This window comes from Bombus flavifrons, chromosome 9 (genome assembly GCF_040668555.2).
Source record: "Bombus flavifrons isolate JBK064 chromosome 9, iyBomFlav1_principal, whole genome shotgun sequence".
In the NCBI taxonomy this organism is placed as follows: domain Eukaryota; kingdom Metazoa; phylum Arthropoda; class Insecta; order Hymenoptera; family Apidae; genus Bombus; species Bombus flavifrons.
This window is the reverse complement of record NC_138450.1, coordinates 12,778,483-12,805,121: the sequence shown is the minus strand read 5'-3', so window position 1 is coordinate 12,805,121 and position 26,639 is coordinate 12,778,483. Positions and strand designations below refer to the sequence as shown.

Below are 26,639 nucleotides of genomic sequence, written 5' to 3'. Positions count from 1 at the left end.
TAATAAAGAACGTTGCGCGAAGACATTGTACTGGGAAACATCGATTAGCAAATGTTTCTATCGTTTAACTCGAGTTCTCGCTACTGACGCGGAATCGATCGACGTTCTTTCTTCGCCACCTTGCAAAATATCTTTCTTGTTTAATTCCAAAAAACAGTACCGCGTTTGGTATCGTATCAATTAAAATTCGCCATCCACCACCTTCGTCTCAAGTAATCGTCTGATCCGTTTCTTAAAACGCTAAAACGCCTAATATCGTAGCAAGATCGAAATTCATCATTGCCCTCTTTTTACAATCTTCCATAAATCCGCCACTTAACTGCAAATCCCGTTCCCGATATTACCATACCAATTGAAGCTACCTTGCAAATTTCTACCCTCAATTTAAACTTTGAAATACCCTTTTCTAAGATCCTCATACGTACCACCTGAGCCGGAGAACCAGCGAAACGCCCATTTACGCGCACAATGACGCGTGTCTGAACGTTTTTCACAGCCGCACCCCCGCGCGGATCTCATCGAATTCTCGTTGAAATCCTGGACGCGGCCTCCCAGTAACTTCTAACGAGGCAAAAATGTCGAGATTACGTCTACGGCGGAGGATTGATCGACAGTTCTATCGTCTGCAGCTTTGTTCGTCGAACGAAATCGAACGCGAGAATAACCGTAGGGGGTTGAGACACGTTGGGGTTTTCAGAGAAACCTCCACGGCCTGCTACCACTTTTGACGTTTTTGCGTCTCGCCAATGACACCTGCTCCAGACTTTATTAAATCCCCCGACCAGACGAAAATAAAGACCCAACCCCGTCCGAGCCAGACGATTCTCCTTCGTTTTCCTTTTCTTTTGGTTTCGGAGAAGGTGGCGAACGCCGCAGAACTCTGACGTGTTTGGTAAATGAGTTTCACGGTGAATATTAACGAGAGTCAGCGGGGAAATAAACGAGGGTGTAGAATTGATTTTTAGTCGGTTTGGCTGTGATCGTTTCTTTCATAATAGTAATTCAGGTTTGAAACAATTTCATCGAGGAACGATCATTTTCAATTAAGTAGTACGTGTTGCAGATCGATGACAGAGCTATTGGAACAAAATCAGAATCTTCGCGTATTTAAAAACGTTCTCTGTTCTGTCAATTACGTTCTTAGCTTTGGATTAAGTAAAAGTATTAACAAGATTTTTAGTCGCGAAATGTCGAGTAGATAAAGAAATAACGTTTGTAAGAATTCGAGAAGTTACTTTATCATATCACAGAGATTCGTCTGCTCTCTTTTCGATTAGCGAGTATCGAAAGAGTTGCAGCAATATCGTTCATCGATGATGTAAGTATTACAGAAAATATCAGTCATTGTCTGCAACAATCACATAACTCAGAAATCGCAATTTTATGCAATTTGAATATTCCGAATTGTTATGGTTTTCTGACGATGCAGCAAACTGCCCTCGCGTAGTGAATATTTCAAGTTCGCTTAGAAGACTCTACCAGAAAAAGTACACGGAACTCTACGGTCTTTTTCTGTCCAAGTACGAAAACTAGAAATTTTGCATTATGTCATTGTCACTTTGCAAATGTACGATATGTTAATATTCCGTGAATGGGTGGTTCGCTTTGTTACGTAACAGAGGCAAGTACGCGTTTTATTAATCAAGCGTAATAAGTTCGGTAATATGTTTACGAATATTTGGACAGTAAAATTTCGTTTAAATAAATGGAATTTCGTTGTACCTCTAATTTTAGCTGTATTACGTAATCCATGCAACAGTATGACAACTTCATTTCGGCATGTGAAAATCGGTTATGTACACGGTGTTAAAAAGGGAAAAAATAGAAAAGAATAATTTCGGAGACACGTAGTACGTGATACAGATATTATAGTTCGGATTATTGAACAATTAAAATACATCAATCGCGCGATCGTTTAAATTATAAAATTCATTTGATCGGTATGTCAATTACAAAGTAATATTTATTTAATATAACGTCTATCGAATAATCACCAAAAATTTTCACTAAATAAACGAATAATTTATTATAATTTAACCATCGTGGTTTTCTTCTTCTAGTTGTAAGTCCCTGTGAATTATTCATTCTTTCCTTGCGCAAAGCACGTTGGTGTTACATCGAACGCGTTCGTCGTAGGCTTTCTTATAACTGTCTGATGTCATCAGCGTGGATCGTTCGGACGATTTCGCAAGTCGATTTTAATCGAGACCAATCAGGGCAATGACTGCAACTACCAATGAACGATTACATTCAGCTGTTTCATGGGAACGTGCCTGCCCTCCGCAAAAAGAATCATCGATCTTCGCATCGTAACATCATTTATCGAAGTAATTAAAACATTCCAATTTCGTCAATTAAATCCACGAGGCTGGAAGTAAATTTCGTTTTTGAAATTTAATCAGATTCCGAGGGTTTAAGCGATCGAGACAAGCTGCTGAAGGTATTAAAAATATCGAACACTGGAAAAATACAGATATTCAAATATTCCAAAAATACTTGTCGCATCAAAATGTGTTGTTATTTCTGTATTTAGAGGCAGGATCACAATATTTTATTCTTTGGATGAATCTATCACATCGTTCTGAGCCGAAAAACCTTTATTGCACTTCCTTAAATGGACTAGGGATAAAAACAAAAACCTATAGACTATATCTAGAACTATCTTCTGGTTACTATTTTCTGTAACTAGCGCATCTGTACATGGATGGCGGACGCGGACTCCGTTGCCATTTTCAACAAAATGTCTATTCTTTTCTATTTTTCAATATTTTCACGAATCAACGCTTTGTCTCTATTCTCTTCAAAGAAATATTCCTCTCTTTTTATCGAGATTTTAACACCCTTACAAAGGACGCGCGATACGTGTTACACCTGGCACCTGTCAAGTATCGAACGATACAAAAGAATTGAAAAAATCACGCGTACGAATAAATCCTGTTATAATAGAAGTCTGCATTTAATATATGGAAAGGAGAAATTGTGGCATAACGCACGTTGCACTATGTCTGTCGATTTTTCACATCGACATTTAGTATGAAATATCATTGAAAGAATATTCAGAGAGTCGGATGAATTGTCCTATACGGTGGCATTAAATTCCAATTCACGGGCTGCCTAGTAAACATTTGAAACAACGCTGACAGAAAGAAACTAATCAAATTTGTAAATTTTCTTTCGTTTCAAATCTCAAGATACCTCGAGTAAAGAATCGAACGTTTTAGGGTAGTTTCGCGTTAACGAGATGTAATTTCCGTCCACTTTCCATTCACCTCGGTCGATTATCTCACGCACGAAATTCACTTTCACTCTTCCTTCTAAAAGATCAAGATCTGTCAAGTATCGGAGGATATAAAAGAATTGAAAAAAATCACGCGTACGAGTAAATCCTACTATAATAGAAGTCTGGATTTAATATATCGAAACGAGATATTGTGGCATAACGCACGTTGCACTATGTCTGTCGATTTTTCACATCGACATTTAGTATGAAATATCATTGAAAGAATATTCAGAGAGTCGGATAAATTGTCCTATACGGTGGCATTAAATTCCAATTCACGGGCTGTTTAGTAAACATTTGAAACAACGCTGACAGAAAGAAACTAATCAAATTTGTAAAGTTTCTTTCGTTTCAAATCTCAAGATACCTCGAGTAAAGAATCGAACGTTTTAGGGTAGTTTCGCGTTAACGAGATGTAATTTCCGTCCACTTTCCATTCACCTCGGTCGATTATCTGACGCACGAAATTCACTTTCACTCTTCCTTCTAAAAGATCAAGATCTGTCAAGTATCGGAGGATATAAAAGAATTGAAAAAAATCACGCGTACGAGTAAATCCTACTATAATAGAAGTCTGGATTTAATATATCGAAACGAAATATTGTGGCATAACGCACGTTGCACTATGTCTGTCGATTTTTCACATCGACATTTAGTATGAAATATCATTGAAAGAATATTCAGAGAGTCGGATAAATTGTCCTATACGGTGGCATTAAATTCCAATTCACGGGCTGCCTAGTAAACATTTGAAACAACGCTGACAGAAAGAAACTAATCAAATTTGTAAATTTTCTTTCGTTTCAAATCTCAAGATACCTCGAGTAAAGAATCGAACATTTTAGGGTAGTTTTGTGTTAACGAGATTCGCGCGAAATTCACTTTCACTCTTCCCTCTAAAAGATCAAGATCTGTCAAGTATCGAAGGATACAAAAGAATTGAAAAAATCACGCGTACGAGTAAAGTAACGAAAAGATGATCGCGTTCGAGTTTTACGACTGAAAGGTCGGTTTATATCCCAACAGCGCGATGTAACAGAACCGTTGCAGCCCCCAAGGGGTCAAGGCGAGCCATGAATGTCGATGGCTTGATTAAAGCCGCGGAATTTCAACTTTTGGCCATTATGAATTTTCAATGTGACGCTGCTCGTAAATTAGTGTCCGTTGCGGACACGTAGGGTTCCAGTCCCTAGAGCGTAAAACGAGTAGAATGGAAAGAAAAAAATGTGGCAGATTGATATTACCGGACAGGACAGCACTCTGGAGATGCGTTCGAATCCCCGGGGACACATGATCGATCGGGCAGATTAATGGTAAATGTAACGCGTGTTATTGACGGATGAATTCGGTTCATTTCGATCGCTGTTTCTCGTATTTGCATTCGAATCTCGGATCTGTAGGTTATTAGCTGTATTCTCTTGCGCAAGAAATAATTTGGATTTTTCTGTGTTTATGAGAAATTCGAAGGCACAGACACACATCGAATACGAACAATATAGGAAACTGTATGTAGCGGCACATGAGTTAGAAGACAATTCAACTCGTGTTGTTATTTTGCATCGGCACATTGACACCGCCTTGACGCAAGAAACGTAACGATAAATAAATTCTGGGCAAAACAATGTCGCCGCTACGTGCAACCGTCGATCAAAGACGAATTTTCCGATGAGACTCTCCCCCGATGAGTATAAATAAACAGGCGCGATCGCGATCGAATCAGTTATTAACGGAGTTACAGTCAGTTATCAACCAGTTATCAACGAATTATCAGCGATCTAATTAACGAGTGATTAGCGATCCTATTGTACGACTTGTACACTGTACGAGCGTCTCAGCGAATATAGTCTGTATACTAATTTATTATTTTAAATATACTCGACGATTTCAACAACAGGCAATAACATTTAATAAAACTCATAACATCAAACATCCTACACAAATCTTCTACATGTATAAAGTTAGGATCAATAACGCAGACGAAAAACATGTAAAAGATTTAGCAAGAATAGGAAATACGATATTTTGGAAAATAGCATAATCGTGAAGCATAGGAGAACGAAGATGTAAGGAAGATTGGAAGTTAAGGATAAAGTTGTTTGATAGTCTAGTTAGGAGCGTTTTTTTCTTTTTACAAACAAGCATACGACGATAGAAAAGATTCAGCGAGCCACGTATCGCTGGAATCAAAGGAGGAGAGAAAAATTCGCAATAAAAACAGGCGCGAGACCAGTAAAATACGAAGAGAAGTTGGGAAGCACCGAGAAAGATTCAACCAGATGGAAATGCAAGAGGATACTAGTGAAACGAAAGATAGCAATATGAAAGTAGAAAGAGAAAAGTAGAAAGAGATTTTTAGAACTAAGAGAATGATCAGATACAGAGATGATCGCGCAAAGAGAATAGAAAATGGAGAGGAAATCTGGGAATAGTAAAGAGCTAAGGATATGAAACAACGAGGAAGAGAGACAGACACGAAAAAATCAAAATGAGCAAAAGAAGTTAGAGGAATAGAAATGAATTAAAAGCAAGAGCGAGATTTCGATGATTAAGGGAATGTAGATATTGGGAAGAATGCAAAGAAGAATGTAAATTATGTTGTGAGATGAAAGTGGAAAGGTGTGATAAGAAAGTGCAGAATAACGAGAAATAAAGATTCACATTGGGTAGAAGTAGTAAGCGCAAGTGGAAAAGTAAGCCTGGCAAGGTCAAATGAAATTATATGGAGAAGGAAGAGCGAAGAATTGGCTAGAAAAGAAGAAATATCAGATGAACGAAGAGTAGAAAGGAGAAAGGTAAAAAAGAAATAGATTGATAGGGGTAGATAGGAATAGAATAGGAAGAAGATATTGTGCAAAGTATAGAGGAGTGATAAGAGCGGTGATAGTAGAATCTAGAGCAGAGGTTTGAAAATAATTTAGAGTAGAAAAGAAAAAGTGATAAAAAAAGTGAGATTAAAGTTAGAAAGAGAGGGAGAGACTGGAAGTGACCGAAATAGATTCGATATAGATAAATATCGTACAGATATACTGTACAACCAATTGTTAAATAACAAAGTACTATTATTATTATTATTATTATTATTATTATTATTATTATTATTATTATTATTATTATTATTGTACCTATGGTTTGGTGTAACAAGTATCAATGTCAGTATCCATAAAGTTGAGATATTAATAATTTTAAAGATACGTTCTCTTTACGGTTTTGCTATTTTTTTATCAGAATTATATACGAGAAATTCCAAAACGAAGGATATTAAAATTTGAATGTTAAGAATCTTCCGACTTGAGATCTTTCACCTGGCGTAATCGAAATATTTGCGATATCCAGGATGGTTAAAATTCTTATCGGCGGAAAATCGAATAAAGTGGTTGTTCTGAATTTAGAATTCCCTTAATCGCATCTCGACCGCGTAACCCCCGATATCTAACGGATGTGCAGTATAATTTACCGCATTGTTGGCAAGGTTTTCACGGAAGAATTTGCTCGCTGTTGTCAGCTAGGCCTGTCCCCTCGTACTCGATCCACCATGAAGTGTAGTGAATTGAATTTAGAGACCGAAAAGCTCAGTCAAGGAGCATCGAGTGGCTATGGATAAAGGTAAACCACGTTAAACGTGAATTTACAATAAATGTGGCCCGTGTGTGGGGGAGCTTGCGACCGTAGAAAATTCAATTTCACGGGAATTTTAGTCGATAGCGTTATACGGAAATTGAACGTTTTGTTTCAAAAATTAAACGTTTTTCGATAAATATTTCGCGTTATCGATCTGAAATTTACTTGTCAATGTTATCCTCTTTTATGTTTTGCCTCTTCAGTTCTCCACTCCTTCGATTTTCTAATCTCATTCGTCTAGTTGTTCATTTCAATCCAAGTCCTTCCAGTTCTACAATTTTCTATTTTCTATTTTCAGTTTCAATTCTCTAATCTTCTAGTCTTTCAATTAATCCTGCAAGCACCTAATCGATCAGTTTCCTAATTCTAATCCTCTAGCCTTCTAGTCCTTCGATTCTCCGATTTTCATGTGAACATATCCTGTATTATTAAAGGTCATCGGTGTCAAGTTCTTTAACATTCGTCATTTTCTCCCGATTTCTTTCGATCCCTTTCGTGCAAACGATTCGATTACGTTTAATTCGACCTCGTAAATCCAAAGCTCGTGAAACAAGCGTCGTGCAGCGTTGAACGACGACGCTATAAACCGTCGCTTTAGCGCAACTTACGATTTAAATCCTCGGGGCCGGACTGAAACCGATGAAATATCGCTGCAAATTACCGACAAATTTGACGCCAGAAAATTTCGACCCTCACGGCGATGCAAATAATTCCGGAGAAATTTTACGGTGATTGAGACATACATTGTGAAATTTTTTTTCAAAATAATCCGGCTGACTTCATTCTCTCTCTCTCTCTCTCTCTCTCTCTCTCTTTTATTCGTTCTTTTCTTACGATTTATGATAGTAATAAATTTACACTGTAATGAATATTCATGAGAATGTGGGTGTTCCTTTTTGTTACAGATTACGTAGTTTCGTGGTGCGTGACAATTTTGTGTCCGATTCGTTTATATTTATACGCTCAGTGGAGAAAATAAGGTGCAATTAAAGTTTCACTGTTTGCATCGATTAATCATCGCGTTCGTGGCTAAGCGGCGTTGAATCTTGATGACTAATATGACAAGAAGATGACGTCATTGGTTCAGAGGGATTTGGCGCCAACACGGAAGAGGGAATCCACCAGCAGTAATGCTTCCAGTTACTTGATGGTGAGTGAGAATAAATCTTTTCCAAGTATATTTTAGTACCTGACGTAAATTTTAGTAGAAGCTATATTATTGTATCGATTATTCTCTGAATTACTTGTATACAAAAGTTGACGATTGTCCAAAGATATTTTAATAAGCCATTGATGCTGAGGACGTAAGTCTTTGTTGTAAAAATATACATATTAATTGGCGAATAATTATGAAGATAACTTTATTCAACGAATAACCGGTCTTTTCTTCTATGATGATCTAAATGTAAATTGCACGGATATAACATTCCGTGTCATAATATCTTTTTTTTAAAAATACGCTTACATAACGTTTTGATATAGTTCACGGCTAGTTTCTTCTTTAATATGATCGATAATTGATTGAATAATTTAACAAAATTTAACAACAGATATTAGCCCATGAAATTTAAATTTCGAACAAGTGACGTTTCAAACACTCCAGCTTAAAAGAACTACGTTTAAACACGCATACATATGCTAAACATATATAAGACATCAATATTCAAATCTCGAGCTTCGTCCAATCTCTGCAAACTATTGCAACGTAGAAAGCATCGTATCATGTAGCCCGAATCACCCCCCAAAAACGTGGCTCTATCAACTCCAATCCCATGGAAATACTCTCAGCATAGATTCTCCCTACCATCGTGTTCGTAATCTTCGGGAGAAAATTCTCGCTACTTTCCCAGTGCTATCGTTGTCCAAATAATTCGTGATATCAGCAACCCCCATTCTTATCGCGCCTGCGATGTCCAAGGCTGGCTCTAGATCTAGTCGCGTCACGAGTATCGTGTAGTCGCGACAATAACGAGGCGACGATCTCGAAAACTGGAAACGTACTGTGGCGCCTTCCACGACGTCTACGTTTGACCATGAGGAGCGTCGTGACGCGTAGGGTGCGCGTTATCGTTTGTCAAGTGTGTTAGGCCGATGGAAAAGTTTCGCGAAACATCCCTGAACTTCCTCGTCGCCGCCTTTCCTTTGATTATCCGAGCGTGTGCCACGTGTCCCTTCCTGTTGACGCGATTTCTCTGTGGAATTTTTATGAGCCTGGGAGTCGGATTATTTTCGGGTTGTTTTAATTCTTTTAGCGTTTGTCGTAGAGCAACGATTGTAGAAGTCGATAAAGAAACGATGATTATGATTTCCGTGATCGTTATTAATGTACTCTTTAGAAATCTTTTTATTTGTTAAATACCTTTTTAAAAAGTATTAGATTATTCTTATCGCGACTATTCGTGTTTATTTTTTCTATTGTCTGTTGAATTTTTATGAGTCTGAGATGTAAATTACTCTAGGCGCTGTTTTAATTGCGCAGGAATTTACGTTTGCATTTAAACTACTTTTTTATGGAATTTTTCTTCATTTCGTAGACACTTTTCTTCGATAGTTACAGTACGCTGTTAGATTATTCTTGTTGCGATATTTATGCTTATTCTTTTATCTCTCTATATTTTTGTTTATGGTATATTCAGTTCGCTATCCCCTTTAGGATCCGTAACAGAGGTGATGAAAAATGAAAAAATGGAATAGCATAGTTCTACCATCTTCATATTCCTTATTTATTTATCTTTTTTATTCTCGCACTTGAATTCTTCGCGTATTTCCCTGATAAAACTGGCACGATGAAAATAAATAAGTAAATAAATAAATAATTATGTTTTCATTTCAACAAAAGTGCACTTCCACACTTTTACTAATTTCAAACCCCAAAAGACTCTACGTCAACGATCACAATATACCTACTTCGTAATTTACAAACATGTCACACTTTTCCAACTGTTTTATAAAATTTCGTTGCACATATTCACTTCAAATTACCCTAAAATACTACCCATCCTCCAGCTGCTATTTCCACCCCCCCCGTTACCTACTCTCCGGCCAAATTACTCTATTCCACGTCACCTCCGCTTCTTCCCTCCCTTGCAAAAACTCTCTAACATCGCCATTTTCGCCGCGTGCAAACCATTCTCTCGCGCGTTTCCCATTAATGGGACGCATCTTTTCTTTCGGACTAAGCGCCCCCTATCTCGCGCGCTCGAGTTCGCTTCCGGCGAGCATTTTTCGGTATTGAACCGGCGCTGCGTGGTCGGAATTTTATAAACGGCGGGGAAAATATATCCGGGACGAGGAAAAGCGCGCTGGGGGTTGGATGGCTGGAAAGGTATGCAAAGGGGCAAAAAGTGAAGCATCGCGACGTCGGTGGCGGTGGCCTCGATGGGGTCGACAAGGAGAAACGCAAAGTCGGCGAAATCCTATTTAATGCAAATTTTGTCATGCACCAGAGCGATATCTCGTCGTTGTAAAATTAATGTTCCCGATGTTTCCTTTTCATTTCCGCCACTGTCGCCCGCCGCGATCCTCGAAACATGATGGATGGCCAAAAATCTCGCCCCAGGTCGATTTACAGGCTCTTTTGTTTCGAATTCTCCTAGTAGCAGCGGAATCATTTAGATTACCTTGGATAAATAGAAGATGTGGTAGACGATCTTTTCTTATTCTCTTTTCTTTTTTCCCTCTTTTTCTATTTGCTGCGAAGAAGTTTATTAATAGATTCCGAACTTTTATGGACTTACAGGTAATTTGGATATGCAAAGATGCGCGCAAAACGCGCGACATGTAAAATTGTATAAAATATCAAAATCGTAGGGCTTCTGTTGATATTTAGTAGATGAAACAATTTTCTGTTCAAACTTTGTTTCCATCTTCGTAAAAATATGAATTTGTATAAATATTCGCGATCTATTTGTCAACGTTATTTCAGAGTTTTATACGATGACTTGTAGGAAGCGAATGTTCCATACGTCGACTGCCGTCAAACTTGTCGATGAAAAAAAGATTCGCTTCTCGTAGTTCAATGAATCCTTTTTAGAATCAAAAATGACATATTTTCTCTAAAAAAAATCGTGTACGATTTGTTAATACAAATGTAATTCGGTGTATGGATATCGAAATATAACGTGAATTTTTTCGATCGATCATTCGAAAGGTGCAATTAGACTTGGCCGCTGGAAGGATGTCCGTGACAACCGCGTTTCAGGGTAGAGGCAATTAGGTGAAATTTGAATGGGTCTAGCTATCTGGACGATTATGCTTGAGCACGAAGTCCATCCCCGCGTCTTTCGCCCTTATGGGGATTGTTACGTCCCCGGGCAGCTTAAAAACGCTTTAACTTGCCGCACGGATAAGAACAGATGGTTCTCCTGTCCCCACGGAAACATACAAGCCATGCGAGTTAATGCTCGCTGGAATATTCAAAGGTAGTCACGGAATCACTATTTTTCACGGAGAGTCGCCTTCCAGTACGCGTTAAAGAAATACGCCATTTTTCTCCTTTTTTTTCTTTTTTTGACGGCCGTATTTAAAATACGATAACAAAACTTACAGTGGGATATTGGAATTTTCTCAAACCGTAATCTACTTGTCCGTACATTATTTGTGAAAAAAATTCTACCTCTTTTGAATATTACATTCTCTCTCTTGCATATTAGAATCTGAAGATTCTGTCGAGCTGAGAACAGGTTCATAGACACGTAATCTGATTTATCTGAAAAACCCGATCGATAAATTCCTCTACGTCCAACGTTATGTTTCATTTTCCTGATGGCGAGGTTGGCTCTATGAACGACGAAGGGGGGCTAAAACGATTTCCAAAGCTCAGAGGAAGGCTTAATCCGATGATTAATTCAATTAACGGCGACTGCACGATCGATCTGGCACTGCGCGGTTTCAGAGATCGGCAGACAGGACCTTAAGCTTCATTTGCATACCGGTTGATTGTCGAGCTGCGGCGGAAGCCTGTTTCGTCCTTGAGGCCGTAGTTTTCCATTAAAAGCGCCGTACATGGTGTCTTGCAACGATTTATTGCCGGACATTAGGAAAATAAGCAACGAACGCTATAAAAATATAAGAAATAGAAGGAGAATCTCTTCGCGCAGTAATTGAATAGTCGTTATAAGAAAAAAAAAAAAAAAAAAAGAACAAAGTCAGTTTTTAAAACCAATCCATTTTTATTACCAAACTTGTTACTTTTATGCAAGGGAAATTTGTAATATCGGTAACTTATAGCTTCCAACTTGTTTTATTCGTTTAATGGAGGAATTTTTCAAGGCTGTTTGAAGCTACGATGCAAATTTCTTGGAATCGTACGAATAATGTTAATCGAATTTGGCAGCGAGTGAAAAAGTTAAAATTGAAAACGAAAACAGTCGGAAATAATACAAAATAACTGATAGATTATTGGAAAAATTGGAAAGCGATAAAATAAAACGATTTATTACCAGTAGATACATAGGATTTACTGTGCTACAGATGGTCAATTTCATTTCTTCGAGTACAATCAATTACAAGAAAGTAAGTCAGATGGAATTACGGTGTTTGGATTGAAAAAGTTGAAACGGAGTCGGGCAGCAATGATTCTTCGACACCCGGTGCACTTCAATTGTACCAGATCGAAGGCCATCTTCGCAGACACCGGTTCCAGTGTCTAGAAAGTTTCCTGTCAGCCGACCATCGATACACTTTCGATCCTCTCGGCTTTACTTCGTCGCGGCGAATCTCCTGCTGTAATTAGCTGAATCCTCTTCGACCAGCTCGAGGATGTTCAACGTTCCTTGAGAAAATCGGTGTTTCGGTTGTTGCTCTGGTAAACTGCAGATACACTGGATCGTGGTATTTAAACGTTTTGTAACATTACGAGATGCTCAATAATAATCACACAGCTGTAAATTACATAGCGTAAATTAAATAAGAAAAATGCAAATCGTATGGAACGATCAGTTACAAATTATATTAGTTACAATCTACGATTCATCGAATCGTATATTTCTCTTGTTCGATTCTCGCTTCGCGTGTTACATGCTTCGAAAATCCAAAGATACACGCGGAATAGAGAAAGCTCAAGAGATTATATCGTAAAAATCAGCATAAAATTCTGAATAATAAATTCGTCTACCCTTTAATCCCGCCATTCGATATTTCAACGAACTGGAATTAATTTCACCGGAAACTCGCAACTCGAGTAAGTCTGTTCGTTATTCTGCGAGAAAAAGCGCGAGAGTGAAGGAAAGATATAGAGAAAAAAAGAAGAAAAAGAAAAAAAAAAGAGAGAGTACTAAAGGCGAGTGAATTTTCAGGCGAGTGAACGCCTATCGCGTCGCTACGGTCCATCGACGTGGAAGAAAGTCGAACGCACCGCGGCCGAGGGTGGAAGAGGAACGCGCGAGGAGCCGATAAATCCTTCGTTCAATCAAGTTAAAACGATGCTAAATTATTTGGAAGAACATAACGGTGCTAAAAGTCGAGGCCTTAAGAATGGTGTACGTGTGTACAATCGTTTCGTGGGATTATATTTTTCCGTGTTTGGGGATGGCAAGAAATGTTCTTCCGCGGCAGAGAGCGCGCTCCTTTATGTCGTCGCCTTAGGCCTCGGTCACACGGAAATTTTTTAATTCGGCACACTGCTATTCGTGTATCTTGATATAATTATGTTTACTTAATTAACATACTGTATCTTTATTTGCTTTCAGGATCAGATATGTATTTTTATCAACCTATTTATCTCATTTATATCACCCAGCCAATCTTTAATTTCGAAAAGGAAATTATAACGAAGAAAATTATCTGTACGTGAAAATAATGAACCATACATTTTATGAAAATGCATTATTTGTCACGGATGACAGAACCAACGCTCGTGTGACCGCAGCCTTAAAGGCGAAGCCTTTAACTGCGGAGGTGGTCAACCCTCGAGCGACTCGAGTATCGCGAATTCTCGCTGAAAGGGCCCGGAGAAATTGCGTTCTAGCTCGCAATTTAGTTGGCCCTCCGTTTTTTTCCTTTTTCTTCTGGAGTAGTCTGATATCATAGTTGAGGAGATATAATTCTGGTGGTTGTACGAGGCGAATAATACAGGGAGAAACTTTTTTCTTTGCTTGTGAAAATTATGTCTTCCCTCTGTATTCTTCGACTCTCAACCCTCAATTACCGACGTTATAATATTATTAGCAAAATCTTCGCATAATTAAAGAAACACTTTTCTACAACTGTAAAATGTATTCTATTAAAAAACCATTGATACATACGATGCGTCATTTTTATGTAATGTGCTCAAAAATATCCCAACACGTACTTATTTTGTTGCGAGATGTACTTTAATTGTAAAATTACATTTTACGTTTTTATTCGAGTCTCCCTGCTTTACGATTGTCTGTAAGATTATGAATTTTCATAAATATCCTCACTCTACTAGTCATGTAGTAGTGTTAGATCAATACTGGTGTCTTTTTCCTTTTTTTCTTTTTTTTTTTTATTTCAGTAAATTCCAATTTTCCAAAGGTTTTCGTATCACGTGAAAATAATTATATAAAATGTATCGATCGTGTATCACGTAGAAATGTGAAAGATCTGTTACAAAATTCTTTCGTTGGTCAGTTGTGTCGTCTGTGGGACAAAAGTGGCACGAAATCATTTTTGTTTGGACTCAGATGTTGCTATGGAAATTGAACGATGGGTCGGCGGCACGTTCGTATCGATTCCCAGGGACGAGTACACGTCTCGTGTACTCGTGGCTACACATTCGTGTTAAAGTTCAGTTCACTCACCTGCTCTGATCGTAAGAAGGTTGCTTACGATCGTACGTGTGACGAAATCGTGTGTTCAAGCGCTGAATTACGGAAATTAATTTTACACCGCTAATTATTAAAACTCGTCTTCGTTCGCGAAAAGGTACAGACGTCACAAACGATGTTCGAAATCCTCTCCAACTCATTATTTTGAATTAGAACATTTCGAAGACTAATAACGTTATTTCTAAATTAAAAAAAAGTGGAAATTTTCAATGAGAAATATTAAAGATTGTCATAAACAATCAATAACATCTTCGTAATTCCATTTTAAACGTTCCAAATATTAAAAATACCATTGTTTCAAAATAAAAATAAAAGACAGAAGACTGTTTAACAAGCAGAAGTAAAGTTATTCGTTAAAACGATATTAATAATGTTATAAACAGTGTGTGAAACTTCTTCGAATCTCATAATTCCATTGCAAACATTTGACAGATTAATAATACTATCGCGTGGATATAAAAATTAAAAGAAATATTATATTATCTATTCCATGGAAACAATAGAGGAACGTGGAATCGAACGGAGCCAAGGATTTTCAGAAAAGTGGTCGCTCGGTAATATCGATCGGTTCTCTGTCGGATCGGTAATAAAAAGGCGCTGACAGTTCGTTCTCGTTCTCCTCTCTTTTTACGTTATTCTCGGAATCGCGTCAAGTGTATCGTGTAAAGTGCAATTCAGAGTCGCGTGTGCGTCATTCGTGTGAAATTAGCGTTGTTGTTATGCGAGTCGTCGAAACGTTGGTAGTCGCTGTTTGACAGTGTTTATAGTTGTAGAAAGGAAATCGAGCGGTATCGCGGCGTTATCGTCTGTCAGAAAACGGAAGTTGCTGTTATCTTCGCGCGAAGACGAGAGGAAACAGCGTTCTCCGGTGAGTGACCGGGTTCCAGTGGTTTTTACTAAATCGATCGCGCTTCTCGTACACCTTGACACCCGGTATGTAATCATTTCTCTTATTAAAATCTAATAAATTTTCTTGCGTATCAATATCCTCTAAAAAATTTCTCGAATCAACGGGATATTGAAATAATCCCACAACGTAGAGGATTAAAATGTTCGTATTGGCAATCTAGGAGCAGGAAGCTTTTGGAAGCGCTATCGTTCGGTGTAAATAATATGAATTTTACCGAAGAAAAGATAAATAAACAAACAGAATGTTTATAATTCCTCTCTGTTAATTAATTCTATTTCTTTTTCTGTTAACATTTTTATTCAGACGAAGGCTAGTTATCGATAAGTGTGGAAGAAATTTCTCAAAAAATGACATCCTTTAAAATTCATCTTACAACAGCTACGATGTCCGCAATTCGTTCTTCCTGTAGAATAAAAAATCCCTTCGTTTAAAATCAATTAATCTTCTGTCGTATCACTGTTTTTACTGTTATCACTGTTATCATTGTTAATCATTATATATTGCGAGATATCTTCTTGCTTACCTCTTGCTAAGGTTACCAATAATTAGTAGATATTCGTTGGTAACATAAGAAGGCTTAATTGTAAAACTTATGCATTTTGTTAAGCAAGTTATTAAAGTACATATAAGTACATGTAAATTTCACAGTTAATTTTTTTGTGCTTCGCAAGAAACTACAGGAAAAACTTTAGCCGTCGATAATGATTATCGGTAACCAAAATAAAATTCGGGTCATCGATAATGGTTAATGGTAACCAAACAAAATTCCTGGGTATTTATAACCGGTTACTGATAACCAAAATTAAATTTCCCTCGATAACAACTACTGGCAATGAAAACAATTTTAATCATTTGTAATGATTATCCGTAAGTAAAATTTCTTAATTAAAAATATTCACTCGTACACCGGAACCTTTACAATTCATCTTACAACAGCTACGATGTCCGAAATTCGTTCTCCATGTAGAATAAAAATTCCCTTCGTTTAAAATCAATTAATCTTCTGTCGTATCACTGTTCTACGAAAAAAGGCCACAAGGCGTAACTATTACAAACGAACCGGCCCTCGGTTGAAACCATAATCGACACGGTAGAACGGAACGAGATACGGGATTAAATCGGAGATGGTGAAAAATCGTGGTGGAGAGAGGCGGCTTAACACTAACAACCGTTTCGCGCGTGCATCATTCCGAGCAAATATCGCCATCAAATCGAGCATCGCGTCAACAATTTTTCCATCCCCTCGTATTTCAGCCGGTAGTCGGCCGATTAATTCTTTTCCCGGCCACGAATAGCCCCAGGCGCGATTAATTAATTCCGTCGGTTGTGAACGCATGCCGGCAGAGCTGGAAAACATGGCAATTTCGTCGGCTTGGGATCGATCGTTGGAAACGTGTGCGTGCAACCGATTCCGATAACGAAGATGATAACGAGAACAGCGTTCAACTAGCCCGATCGAGGATAGTTTCCAGTTACATCGTTGAAAATCCACGAATAAACGTTTTCGGTCGATCCGCGACGATTGATCTGTCCACCGGCTTGGTTTTTGGTCAGAATTCCTTTTGGGAGATGACAGCTGAAAATTATTAGGTTGTCCAAAATGTTTCTTTCGTTTTATAAGGAAATAATAGACGCGCAATGTCTTTTGTTTTATATTAATTTATTGAATTATAATAATTGAACATTATAATAGAAATAAAATGAAATGGATCATACCTAAGTCAATAGAATAATATAAAACAGAAATTGTTGTTCGTCTATTATCAACTTATAAAACGAAAGAAACTTTTCGGACAACCTAATACATCTGCTAAGTTGCGGTTTCTTCGATTTTAATCCTGTTATGCTTATGACAGTATATCGCGGACGATGGTTTTAATTTTATGTTAATCGTGTAACGATCGGATGTGCATGTTTATGCATGGTTTATAAATCTACATGAAATACTATTTAATTTCCTGTGCAGGATAAACGACCCTCTCAAACGCCAGACTGATGATAACTTTGTATCCAGTTTTTCATTTCTTTTTATCCATATACATATATGTCACATTCTATCGTCCGATATAAGAAGATTAATATTTACATCGAATTTGATTATGAAATATAATTTGAGAAAAATTAATTTAATATTGCTATTAATTTTCTTTTAATATTACGTAGCTTAGAGCAAATAAATTAGTTTCTTTCTTTTTATCTATATGTATATAATTATTAAATGTAATATAATTATATATATAACTAATGTTCCTTTTTTAATTGCAAGAAATGTCTTCCTTTCAAGAAATATTTCCACAAGTTCGTTAGTGAAAGAAAATGTATTCAGATATCATCGGTTGCCTTTATTTTTCAATTTTAGTCATTTGAACTTCTGAACTTGCGGAAATATCAAAAAATTGGGAATAGCTGTGTTTGGAAATGGGGAATAATTATTTTAATTTTTAGATATATTCTGAAATGAGTGATAAAGTTTGATACGCTATCGATGAATCAACGTACGTTATCGCCTCGCGTTTACTATTTTTGTAGCGATATCCACTTTACAGCAGACGCTGATAATAATTAAACGATTACCGAGGCTAGATCGTTTCGTATTAAAATTGGAATTTGAATTGTGGAAAATACATATGTAAAGTGTGTTCTTTGTATCTGTCGTGCGTAAATGAAACTAGCGTGAGTTAAAGCAATTGCAATGTCACTGCATGCTTGAAAAATAATTGAACGTGAAATGGAATAAAATAGAATCGCGTGAAAAACGAAGAACTGCAGTTTAATCTGATTCTGTGAAAAAAAGGGGTACGCACGATGGCTTGCAGAAAATTCGATACGAATGAACGCAGCGTGTTTCATTACATGGAAAACGTGACGAAGTATTTGCTAGAAATTTGTCGTGAGAATGACATAAGCGACGAAGATTTTGCCAGCAACTAGACCGACAATAAGATCTCAAGGTTTGATCACTTGTCATAACTTCCTCTTCAATTAATACACACGATATCAAACTTTATCCACACAACTTGAATAAAAATGAAACTTCAGAAATCAAGTTTTCTTATAAAAGCCAAGATGTCGAGTCTTTCTCTTCAATTAACACACGATATCAAACCTTATCCACACAACTTGAATAAAAATGAAACTTCAGAAATCAAGTCTTCTTATAAAAGCCAAGATGTCGAGTCTTCCTCTTCAATTAACACACGATATCAAACCTTATCCACACAACTTGAATAGAAATGAAACATCAGAAATCAAGTCTTCTTATAAAAGCCAAGATGTCGAGTCTTCCTCTTCAATCAACACACGATATCAAACCTTATCCACACAACTTGAATAAAAATGAAACTTCAGAAATCAAGTTTTCTTATAAAAGCCAAGACGTCGAGACTGCATCGCGTACCCCGACTTTCTATTTGATTAACGCGCACAATATCGTGTCTTATCCGAATTTCACTTTGCTCAAACTTTATTTATTTCTTTTAAATCGGCTCTGCCCCGCTATTTTTTCACGATCATAGACAAAATTAGTACCTCCACCGCAGAGTCAAACGTCCGTAACCAGCATCGATGAGGATCAATTCCTCGATAATCGAGATTCTCGTCACGCGCACTGGATCTCGTACAGCTCATAGATTCACCTTCTCTGAAGTCTGTTTCTTTCCTCGCAGCTGCGTCTTCGTTACTCGCGCTGCACTGGCGCACGAAGACACGCGTGTACGTTACTGTATAATATATGTACACTCGGGAATATACTCTTCATCTTCTTCTCTTTTTCATTCTCTGGCTGTCTTATCATCCTTGGTGTCGTGTGTTCGTGGACACACAGAGGCTGGCAAATAAATGGTGGCCACGGGAAACACGTAACATTGCCGATCGAGTGCAGCTGTCGTTGCACACCGTGTGTACCGATAGTTTCGAATTGCAGGTGGGAAATTATAGGGTATTTTTGAGTCGGGCGCTCAACAGAGGCTGTCTACCTTGCTTCAATCAGATTGCGATAGAAAAAGTAGCGTTTTGTTTCGAGATTTCATGGTGCTTGGAGCCTGAGGGTTTGATTTCGAGAGGGATAGGGTCGATTCGTCTCGTGATTTCTATCGTTTGAACTGTATAGCGTTCCTTTTCTTTGCTTTGGGTCACGTGGAATAGGTGGGTCGATACTTTTTGGCGAAAGAACAGGAAAAAGAGGGATCGCGTTGGTTATGCTATCTCTGCGTATAAAATTTCAATTTCAAATTTCATTCAAATTCCATTGATTTCGGTATTCAATAATTCAACATTTCATACAGTTTCAAAGAACGAGAAAGATTACGGACACCCTATGAATTCTATTCTATCGTGATATTACCTCTTACCATTTCTCGCTACCCCATATTTCATCTTTTTTCGATACAACGTACGACACGACACACGAAGATTAAGAAAAAAATTCCAAACCGAAGAATCATCTCGATCCCTGTTTCTACCCTCTGAAATCCTCTTTGTTGACCTTCGATCTCTTCCATTCGAGACACCCTATAAACGATCCGCTTCCGGTTCGTCGTGTCCTTATTAAACGAATCTTTTCAGCGGCGCACCGAACATTCGACTTTTGCGGCGACAAGAGTCGTCAACCGGACGCGCGTGTTCTACGTTTATTTGCACGGGTTGGACTATGTGCGTGCATCGTCTATTACGATAACGAGCAGCCAACACCAGGACCCGCTTAATTGTCGTTTGTGCTACCTAATCGTTGTCGTACTCTCTTTACTAGTGGCTACGAGCTGATATAAACACGGCGCGAAAACAAGCAACTACAGCGTGTTACATGCGAATGCGATTGCGGATTCAGTTTCCCTCAGGAAAATTTTGAGTAGAAATTGAACGAGCACGATTGATCTGTTTAGTCGTACTTTATTGGGTTGGCAACTAAGTGATTGCGGATTTTGTCAATAGGTGGTATTGACAAAATCCGCAATCACTTAGTTGTCAACCCAATAGATTATATTAGCTTGTCCGAAAAGTTTCTTTCGTTTTATAAAGAAATAATAGGCGCACAATGTCTTTTGTTTGATATTTGTTTATTGAATTATGCACGAACATAATAATAGAAATAGAACGAAATGGATCATACCTAATTCGATAAAATAATATAAAACAGAAGTTCATTTATTATCGTTCATCTATTATCATCTATTATCAAACGAAAGAAACTTTTCGGATAACCTAATAGAAGAAGAAGAATATTTATTTATACTACTCGTCACGTGTTTATTTATCGTAATATTAGCGAGGCTTTTACGTTAATCTCCGAAATAAACTGAAGAATGAACGACTTTGTTACACGATGTAATTGGTATATCATACAATTATAACGTAGTTCAATGTTTCGCATTAGTTCGCAATCTTCCTGTCAGTAATTAGTTCTAATGATCGCATCAGAACAGAAAAATCATAATTCATCGTTAAGCTAACTAGGAACGAAGGAAATAGGGTTAACCCCATCGCGTGACAACCCTCCGAAGTCAGGACATTGATCCTACAGTTGATGGATCGCTGATTAATCGACTACATAACAGAATACTGCTACGCAGTATATTCTCGGGTTCCCTGTACGAAGTTAGGCAATTCCTCTGGGACCTGGGACAGCGATCGTATATGGGCTTCCCAAATTCTTTGTCCCGTGTATCCACGTCGTGGCAGGCAGCGTATGGACAGAATAAAATATGAAGTAATCTATGTGTATGGGTGCGTTATGCAAGCTAACAGACCATTGGACGTAAGACATACATCGTCGGCTATCTCGAGCGGTGATCTGAATGACTGTGTTCTGCTTTGCTTGCTTCTACCGGGTAGACACGCAGAGTTCGCTAGCGATAGCTTCGATCCATTAAACGTGAATCATTCGAATGCGTTATCTAGAGCAGAGTATTCTAGAGAAAAGATAAGCGTTTTTGCTTACTACTCGAATGCTTGGATACGCAAACATTCGAATTTAAGATTGACAAATATAAAAATTATAATTCGCACTTTCGAACAGAGAAATTTAAACTCAAACCTTCCAGTATAAAAATTCAGATCGAAGCTTTTAAAAGCTAAGATTATAAAATTAGTTTGACAACATAGCGCGATAATTATTCGCGAATTTTCTTATTAACAACGTCGTTCGAACTCTTCCGTATACTTTCCTATTGCTCCATTTTCTTCTCTTTTCTTCGCGCAATGGTATCTCGATTTCTACACCTTGTCACGCGTCACACCTGAGACACCGCCGTACTTTCCAGCCGTTCTTGTACATCGACAAACTTGTTCTATCGTCCAACGAACGAACCTTCTCGCATAAATCGCGAAACCCATTCGCACGAATCAAAATGTTCGAATATTCCGAGCAATAATATCCATTCGAAAGAGCCGAACTTCGTTAACCTATTCGACTACAAGATACGAGGCTCGAACAGTCTAAATCCTGCAAAGGCAACAAAATCCGATTTCGTCAAAATGCCACCAGACGTAAATCAAACAAAGTCTATTCGTACGTTGTAAACACACGGCCACGCTTACGTAGTACGAAACTTGCAAGCTTTCGTGGACAGTTTCGCGTTATTCCGGGCGTACTCGATGAATTTAATTAAACAAAGGCCGGAATCGAATGAAACGCCGCGACAACGGTACAACGTGTTGCACGACGTCGACGACAGCGGCCGGTGCTGATTGGATCTAATCCGTTTAATTCGGGGAATGAGTTTCAGCGGACCATTTTAATTCGAGCCGTCGTCGTGTCGCGTTTGCTCTTCTTCTGAAAGTTCCGCGACGCGAAGGGGAATTGGCAAGCCTGCTCGCGCCGCGAGGCCAGCCATCGTGTTCGCAGTTTAACGATCGCGCCGGGAGCCCCGCAGAGTTTCCACGCGTTACGGTTATTAGGGACCCCGTGTGGGTCGCGTTGTCTCGAACGCATACATCCGAGAATTCGCTCGAGAATCTCTCGATGATCGTAAGTTGTTACAAGTTGGAAGGGGAAAGCGAGGAAAGGAGATCGTCGACAGGGAACGTCTTAGCCTGGGAACACGAACGCTATGATCTAATCATGGAGATCGAGAACTGGTGGAGGAAAGAATTGGTAGAAGATTCGAGTTCTATATGTTTATGTACCTCTATACAGCGGCTCGCGAATGTTTTTACAAATTTCTATGAAATATTTCTACGTATTTGTGATCGTGAATATCGGTATTCGTATGTTTCGGAGTGGCGCGAGTCGATAGAAAGTTTCTCTATTTGGGCAAGTTCTATTTCAAGTAGCTCTAAATTAGACCAAAGCACGATTCAGTGTATGGTAGCTAATGTTCCTGTCCACTCTAATTCGTCTTCAACCGCTTCGAATAACTATAGTTTCTGAGAAGTTGCTCCGGAATGATCTAACTTGCTCTGACTCGCGTCATATCTTCTCAGGTCATGTAGACCCGACGTGCATAGCTAACTTTCCTTCGAGATCCAGCTAACCAGCGTAGAAACTTTAACAAGAAGTTAAAAAGTCGAAATTAAGAAAAGAGTGAAAAATTCCAGCAATTTACTTGAGAAATTTAACGACAAGTAATTTGGAGACAACTGGGAGACAAAGTTAATTAACGAAACATTTGGAAATGAAAATTAATACGAAGATACAAAGGCGACGAAGTCTATCAGGTCGATCCAATCTTATTTCCAATCTAATCTGAACGAAGCAACGAATAATTGACAAATAGAAATTGTTAAAGCATAGAGTTGGAGGAGTTTCCTCGTCGATCCAAACCTAAATTTAATTCGAACGTAATCGGAATTAAGCTACGAAAATTTCAAAAATAGAAGCTCATAGAAGAATTTGCATAAAGTGAAGAGAGTTTACTTGTCAACTGTAACCCAAACTGACTGAACCCAAGCAAACTGAAGCTAAAACTAACCCAAACGATGCAGCGAAGAGTCAGAAAACGGAAATTAATAAGCAAGAAAGTGGCCCGAGTTTACTTGCCCCAGAATCGTGAATCCAGATCCAAAAGAATCATAACATGGTCTTTGAGCGAAGTTTCTGCGACCCTGACACGTTTGCAATTTTTAATAAACCCCATCACAGGTATAAAAAGAAGCAGCAACGAAACGGTGTCGATCTATTTCCATCTATTTTCAAGGCGAGAATAAGCCGCTACTTTTCTGCCCCCTTGCACCCTTGGTACGACCGTGGCCGAGTTACGTACACTGGTGTTCTCTTATTCGCGGTTTTTCCTCCCTCGGTGTGCCCTATGAAAAATGCAGCAACGATTTTCGGGGTCCCCACGTCCGTGACCAAGATCGAGATTCAAACGTTAGGTCCACCTTTTTTGCATTGTTAGCCGCGCTATCTTCATTTAAGATAGTGCGCAAGACAGCGTTCTGAATGACAATAGACCGGAAGGGTGTCTGTGTTATTTATGCATTCATCCGCGTGTTTTTCCGATCCTTTGTCATCGCACGAGGTTCTTCGGCTTGTTATTTAAATGCATATTTTTTTCTTTTTTTTCCCCTAGAATATAGAAGATGCATCTGGAGTTTGGGACAAATAAGTTGATGAAATGTATCGATCTGTTTAATTCGAGGGTGTCTTTTGTAATCTTGATTGGTAATTTCAGTTGATTGGTTTGCTGTGTGTATCGGGTTAGGAGGAGGATTGTAAATTGTACTTATTACGAGTGGTTTCTGCTTGAATTATTCTTTTCTTGTGTTTCTCGCTTCTGTATGAAATCTTATAAATATGTATCGCTTAATATCAAAATCAATTCTAGTCGATCGATTTCCTATGTGTATTGGGCTGAGAGGAGGACTATAAATTGTATATTGCGACTGCTTTTTCTTTCAATTATTCTCCTCTTCTATTTTTTGTTTCCGTATAAGAACTTGTAAATATTATTTAATATGTGAAAATCATTTGTAACTATCTGCTGATATTCCATAAATCCCTACACAATTTTCAACGCCAATAGATTCTCTCTACACGATTTGAGTAAAGTTGGAGTATAATTCGAGTAGAATTTCACTGAGCTTTTTAGAATGCAAGAGAATCTGACAATCAATTAATATGCACGTGGTGAGCGAATTATAAAAATTGGATTATTTTGGAAATAATCGTGCGGTATGGTAGAGAGTTCAATGAAAGTTCATCGAACGAGACGTCGATCATTTCTACGGGTTCCATCGGATTTCTAGCGAGAAAGATCGACGAAGGGTTTCCGTTGCTTTGGCGAATCCATCGATTTCCATCGGCTTTGTGAGCAAAGCTTCGACAGCCGGAATATCTAACCGGCGTCCTATGGGGTTCCATGCTTCGTTGCTCGCATGACTCACCCCGAATACACACGAGGATCCGTGTGCAAGCCAAATATTCGCGAATCGAAGGCACACGGTTATGCGTCTCTTGCTTCCGTCGCGCTAAAAGCGTCTGTATTCCACGAAAATCACGTTTCCGCCGTTAATATTAGCTATTTGTTACTTCCAGCCGAGAATTGGTAAATTCGAAGCGATATTTAGATTTATTTGAAAAGAATTTTTGGATTTGGAATGTTAACTGGATATTATTTTTAAAGTAAAATCAACGTTAATTAGTTTAGAAAAGATATCATACTTCAACGTAAACTCATAATCTTATCAAATATTAGATCAAATATAAATTTTTTTTTTTTATTTAATATTTCACATTCGCAATTTGTCCAATTTGGACATTTGGTAGAATTTTTTAGCTGTTTGATTATCATGTGGGTGGCTACCCCACCCCACCTTCGTGTTTGTTAGGTTATATACTTTATGTCAAATATAAATGAATCGTAAATCATAAGGGAAAATCTACGATATAATCCAAAAATACCAAATATCACAATTTGGAAAATAAATGTAACCCGAGGGAAACAATGAAGAACGTTCACGAGCTCTTTTAAAAACACCAAAAATAGTCTAAAAACGCGAAAAGCCCACGGTTAAAGGGAAAGTTAACTTAGAACTGATTAACAAAGGACAAAGAATATTCACAAGCCATCTGTAAACAGAATTACACTTCAAACTCTTGATATTCGACCGACGTGCAACAAAATGATGGAATCGGACAGCGATGGTATAGGAGAGGACACGAATTTTCAAAAGACAACGACGTATCTTGTTATCTGTCAATCGAGTCTCACTGAGGCGGACGGGTATGAAAATTTCAGAAATAGTCTGAGATTTCTGGCACGGGGGATGATGTACCCGTGTCACAGGGGAACTCGATACACGTATCGACAGATCGCGGGGTTGTGGCTGGGGTGAATTGCAATTACATTCTCAGGATGACCCTTTAAGGTCGCGTGTTCAGCGAGGGTTTTGATGATATTTAAATTCCACTTGAAACGATGCATCGTACTCGACTCTGTAACTCGTTATTTCGATGAAGTTTGACGTTAAGTACGAAATATTCTGAAATTATGCTTATTTTCTACTCAATTTCTTCCTATAGATTTCGAAATAATCGTTATTTGTTATCTAGTACATAATTTATTTAGCTTTATATAATTTAAAGTAACGGTTAATAATTGAATAATTTACTTTGCCTGATACTTTGGATTTACTAGTTTATAAATACTTGTAAGCTTATAACGATGAATATTGATGTTGGAGAATGTTGAGAATTACATCGGTTAATCTGTTAACAAGTTGTTCTCTAAGTCATGCGAATGTACGCTGTAATACGCTTCAAAGCTCTTTAGGTTGTTTCAGCCTATTCCTAGTCAGCTTAAGTCGCATCGACTCCCGTTCTACTTTGCTCTAACAACCCCTAGCTTGTGGCTACACGACATCAGCTTTGTTCTACTTGTGACAGCTCTGGTATCAAACGTTTCGTTACAACCCTCGATCATTTAATGATATAAATTCAATGTTCTACTAAGGCAAATGTTCTTACGATCCAACGACTCGTACCAACTTCTTATTATAATAGTACGATACTGAATTCTCAATCAATATGTATCAATTATGTAGCTTGACACCAATCTCAAATATAGTGACAACGATATGTAAAAATAAAAAAGATAAAAAAGAA

General features: G+C 38.0%; 1 protein-coding gene and 1 long non-coding RNA gene across 8 annotated transcripts in view; one reads left to right on the top strand and one right to left on the bottom strand.

Moving 5' to 3' along the window:
* Nucleotides 1–26,639, top strand: part of spri (Src homology 2 domain-containing protein sprint) — a 211,924-nt gene that overhangs the window by 56,073 nt on the left and 129,212 nt on the right. For 2 of the 7 annotated variants that reach the window (XM_069120631.1, XM_069120630.1), the window contains exon 2: nucleotides 7,804–8,048. In XM_069120631.1, the coding sequence (XP_068976732.1) occupies nucleotides 7,968–8,048 (81 nt within the window). In that variant the 5' untranslated portion in view covers nucleotides 7,804–7,967. Of the gene's footprint in view, nucleotides 1–4,206; nucleotides 6,073–7,803; nucleotides 8,049–15,461; nucleotides 15,622–22,454; nucleotides 22,689–26,639 lie in introns of those variants that run through there. The other 5 variants (XM_069120629.1, XM_069120639.1, XM_069120636.1 and 2 more) reach the window with 5 other exon arrangements.
* Nucleotides 12,319–14,999, bottom strand: LOC138183097 (uncharacterized). Its single transcript, XR_011173983.1, has 2 exons — nucleotides 14,190–14,999; nucleotides 12,319–14,103 (listed from the first exon to the last, which is right to left on the bottom strand). It is a non-coding gene; the product is annotated as an uncharacterized LOC138183097 (long non-coding RNA).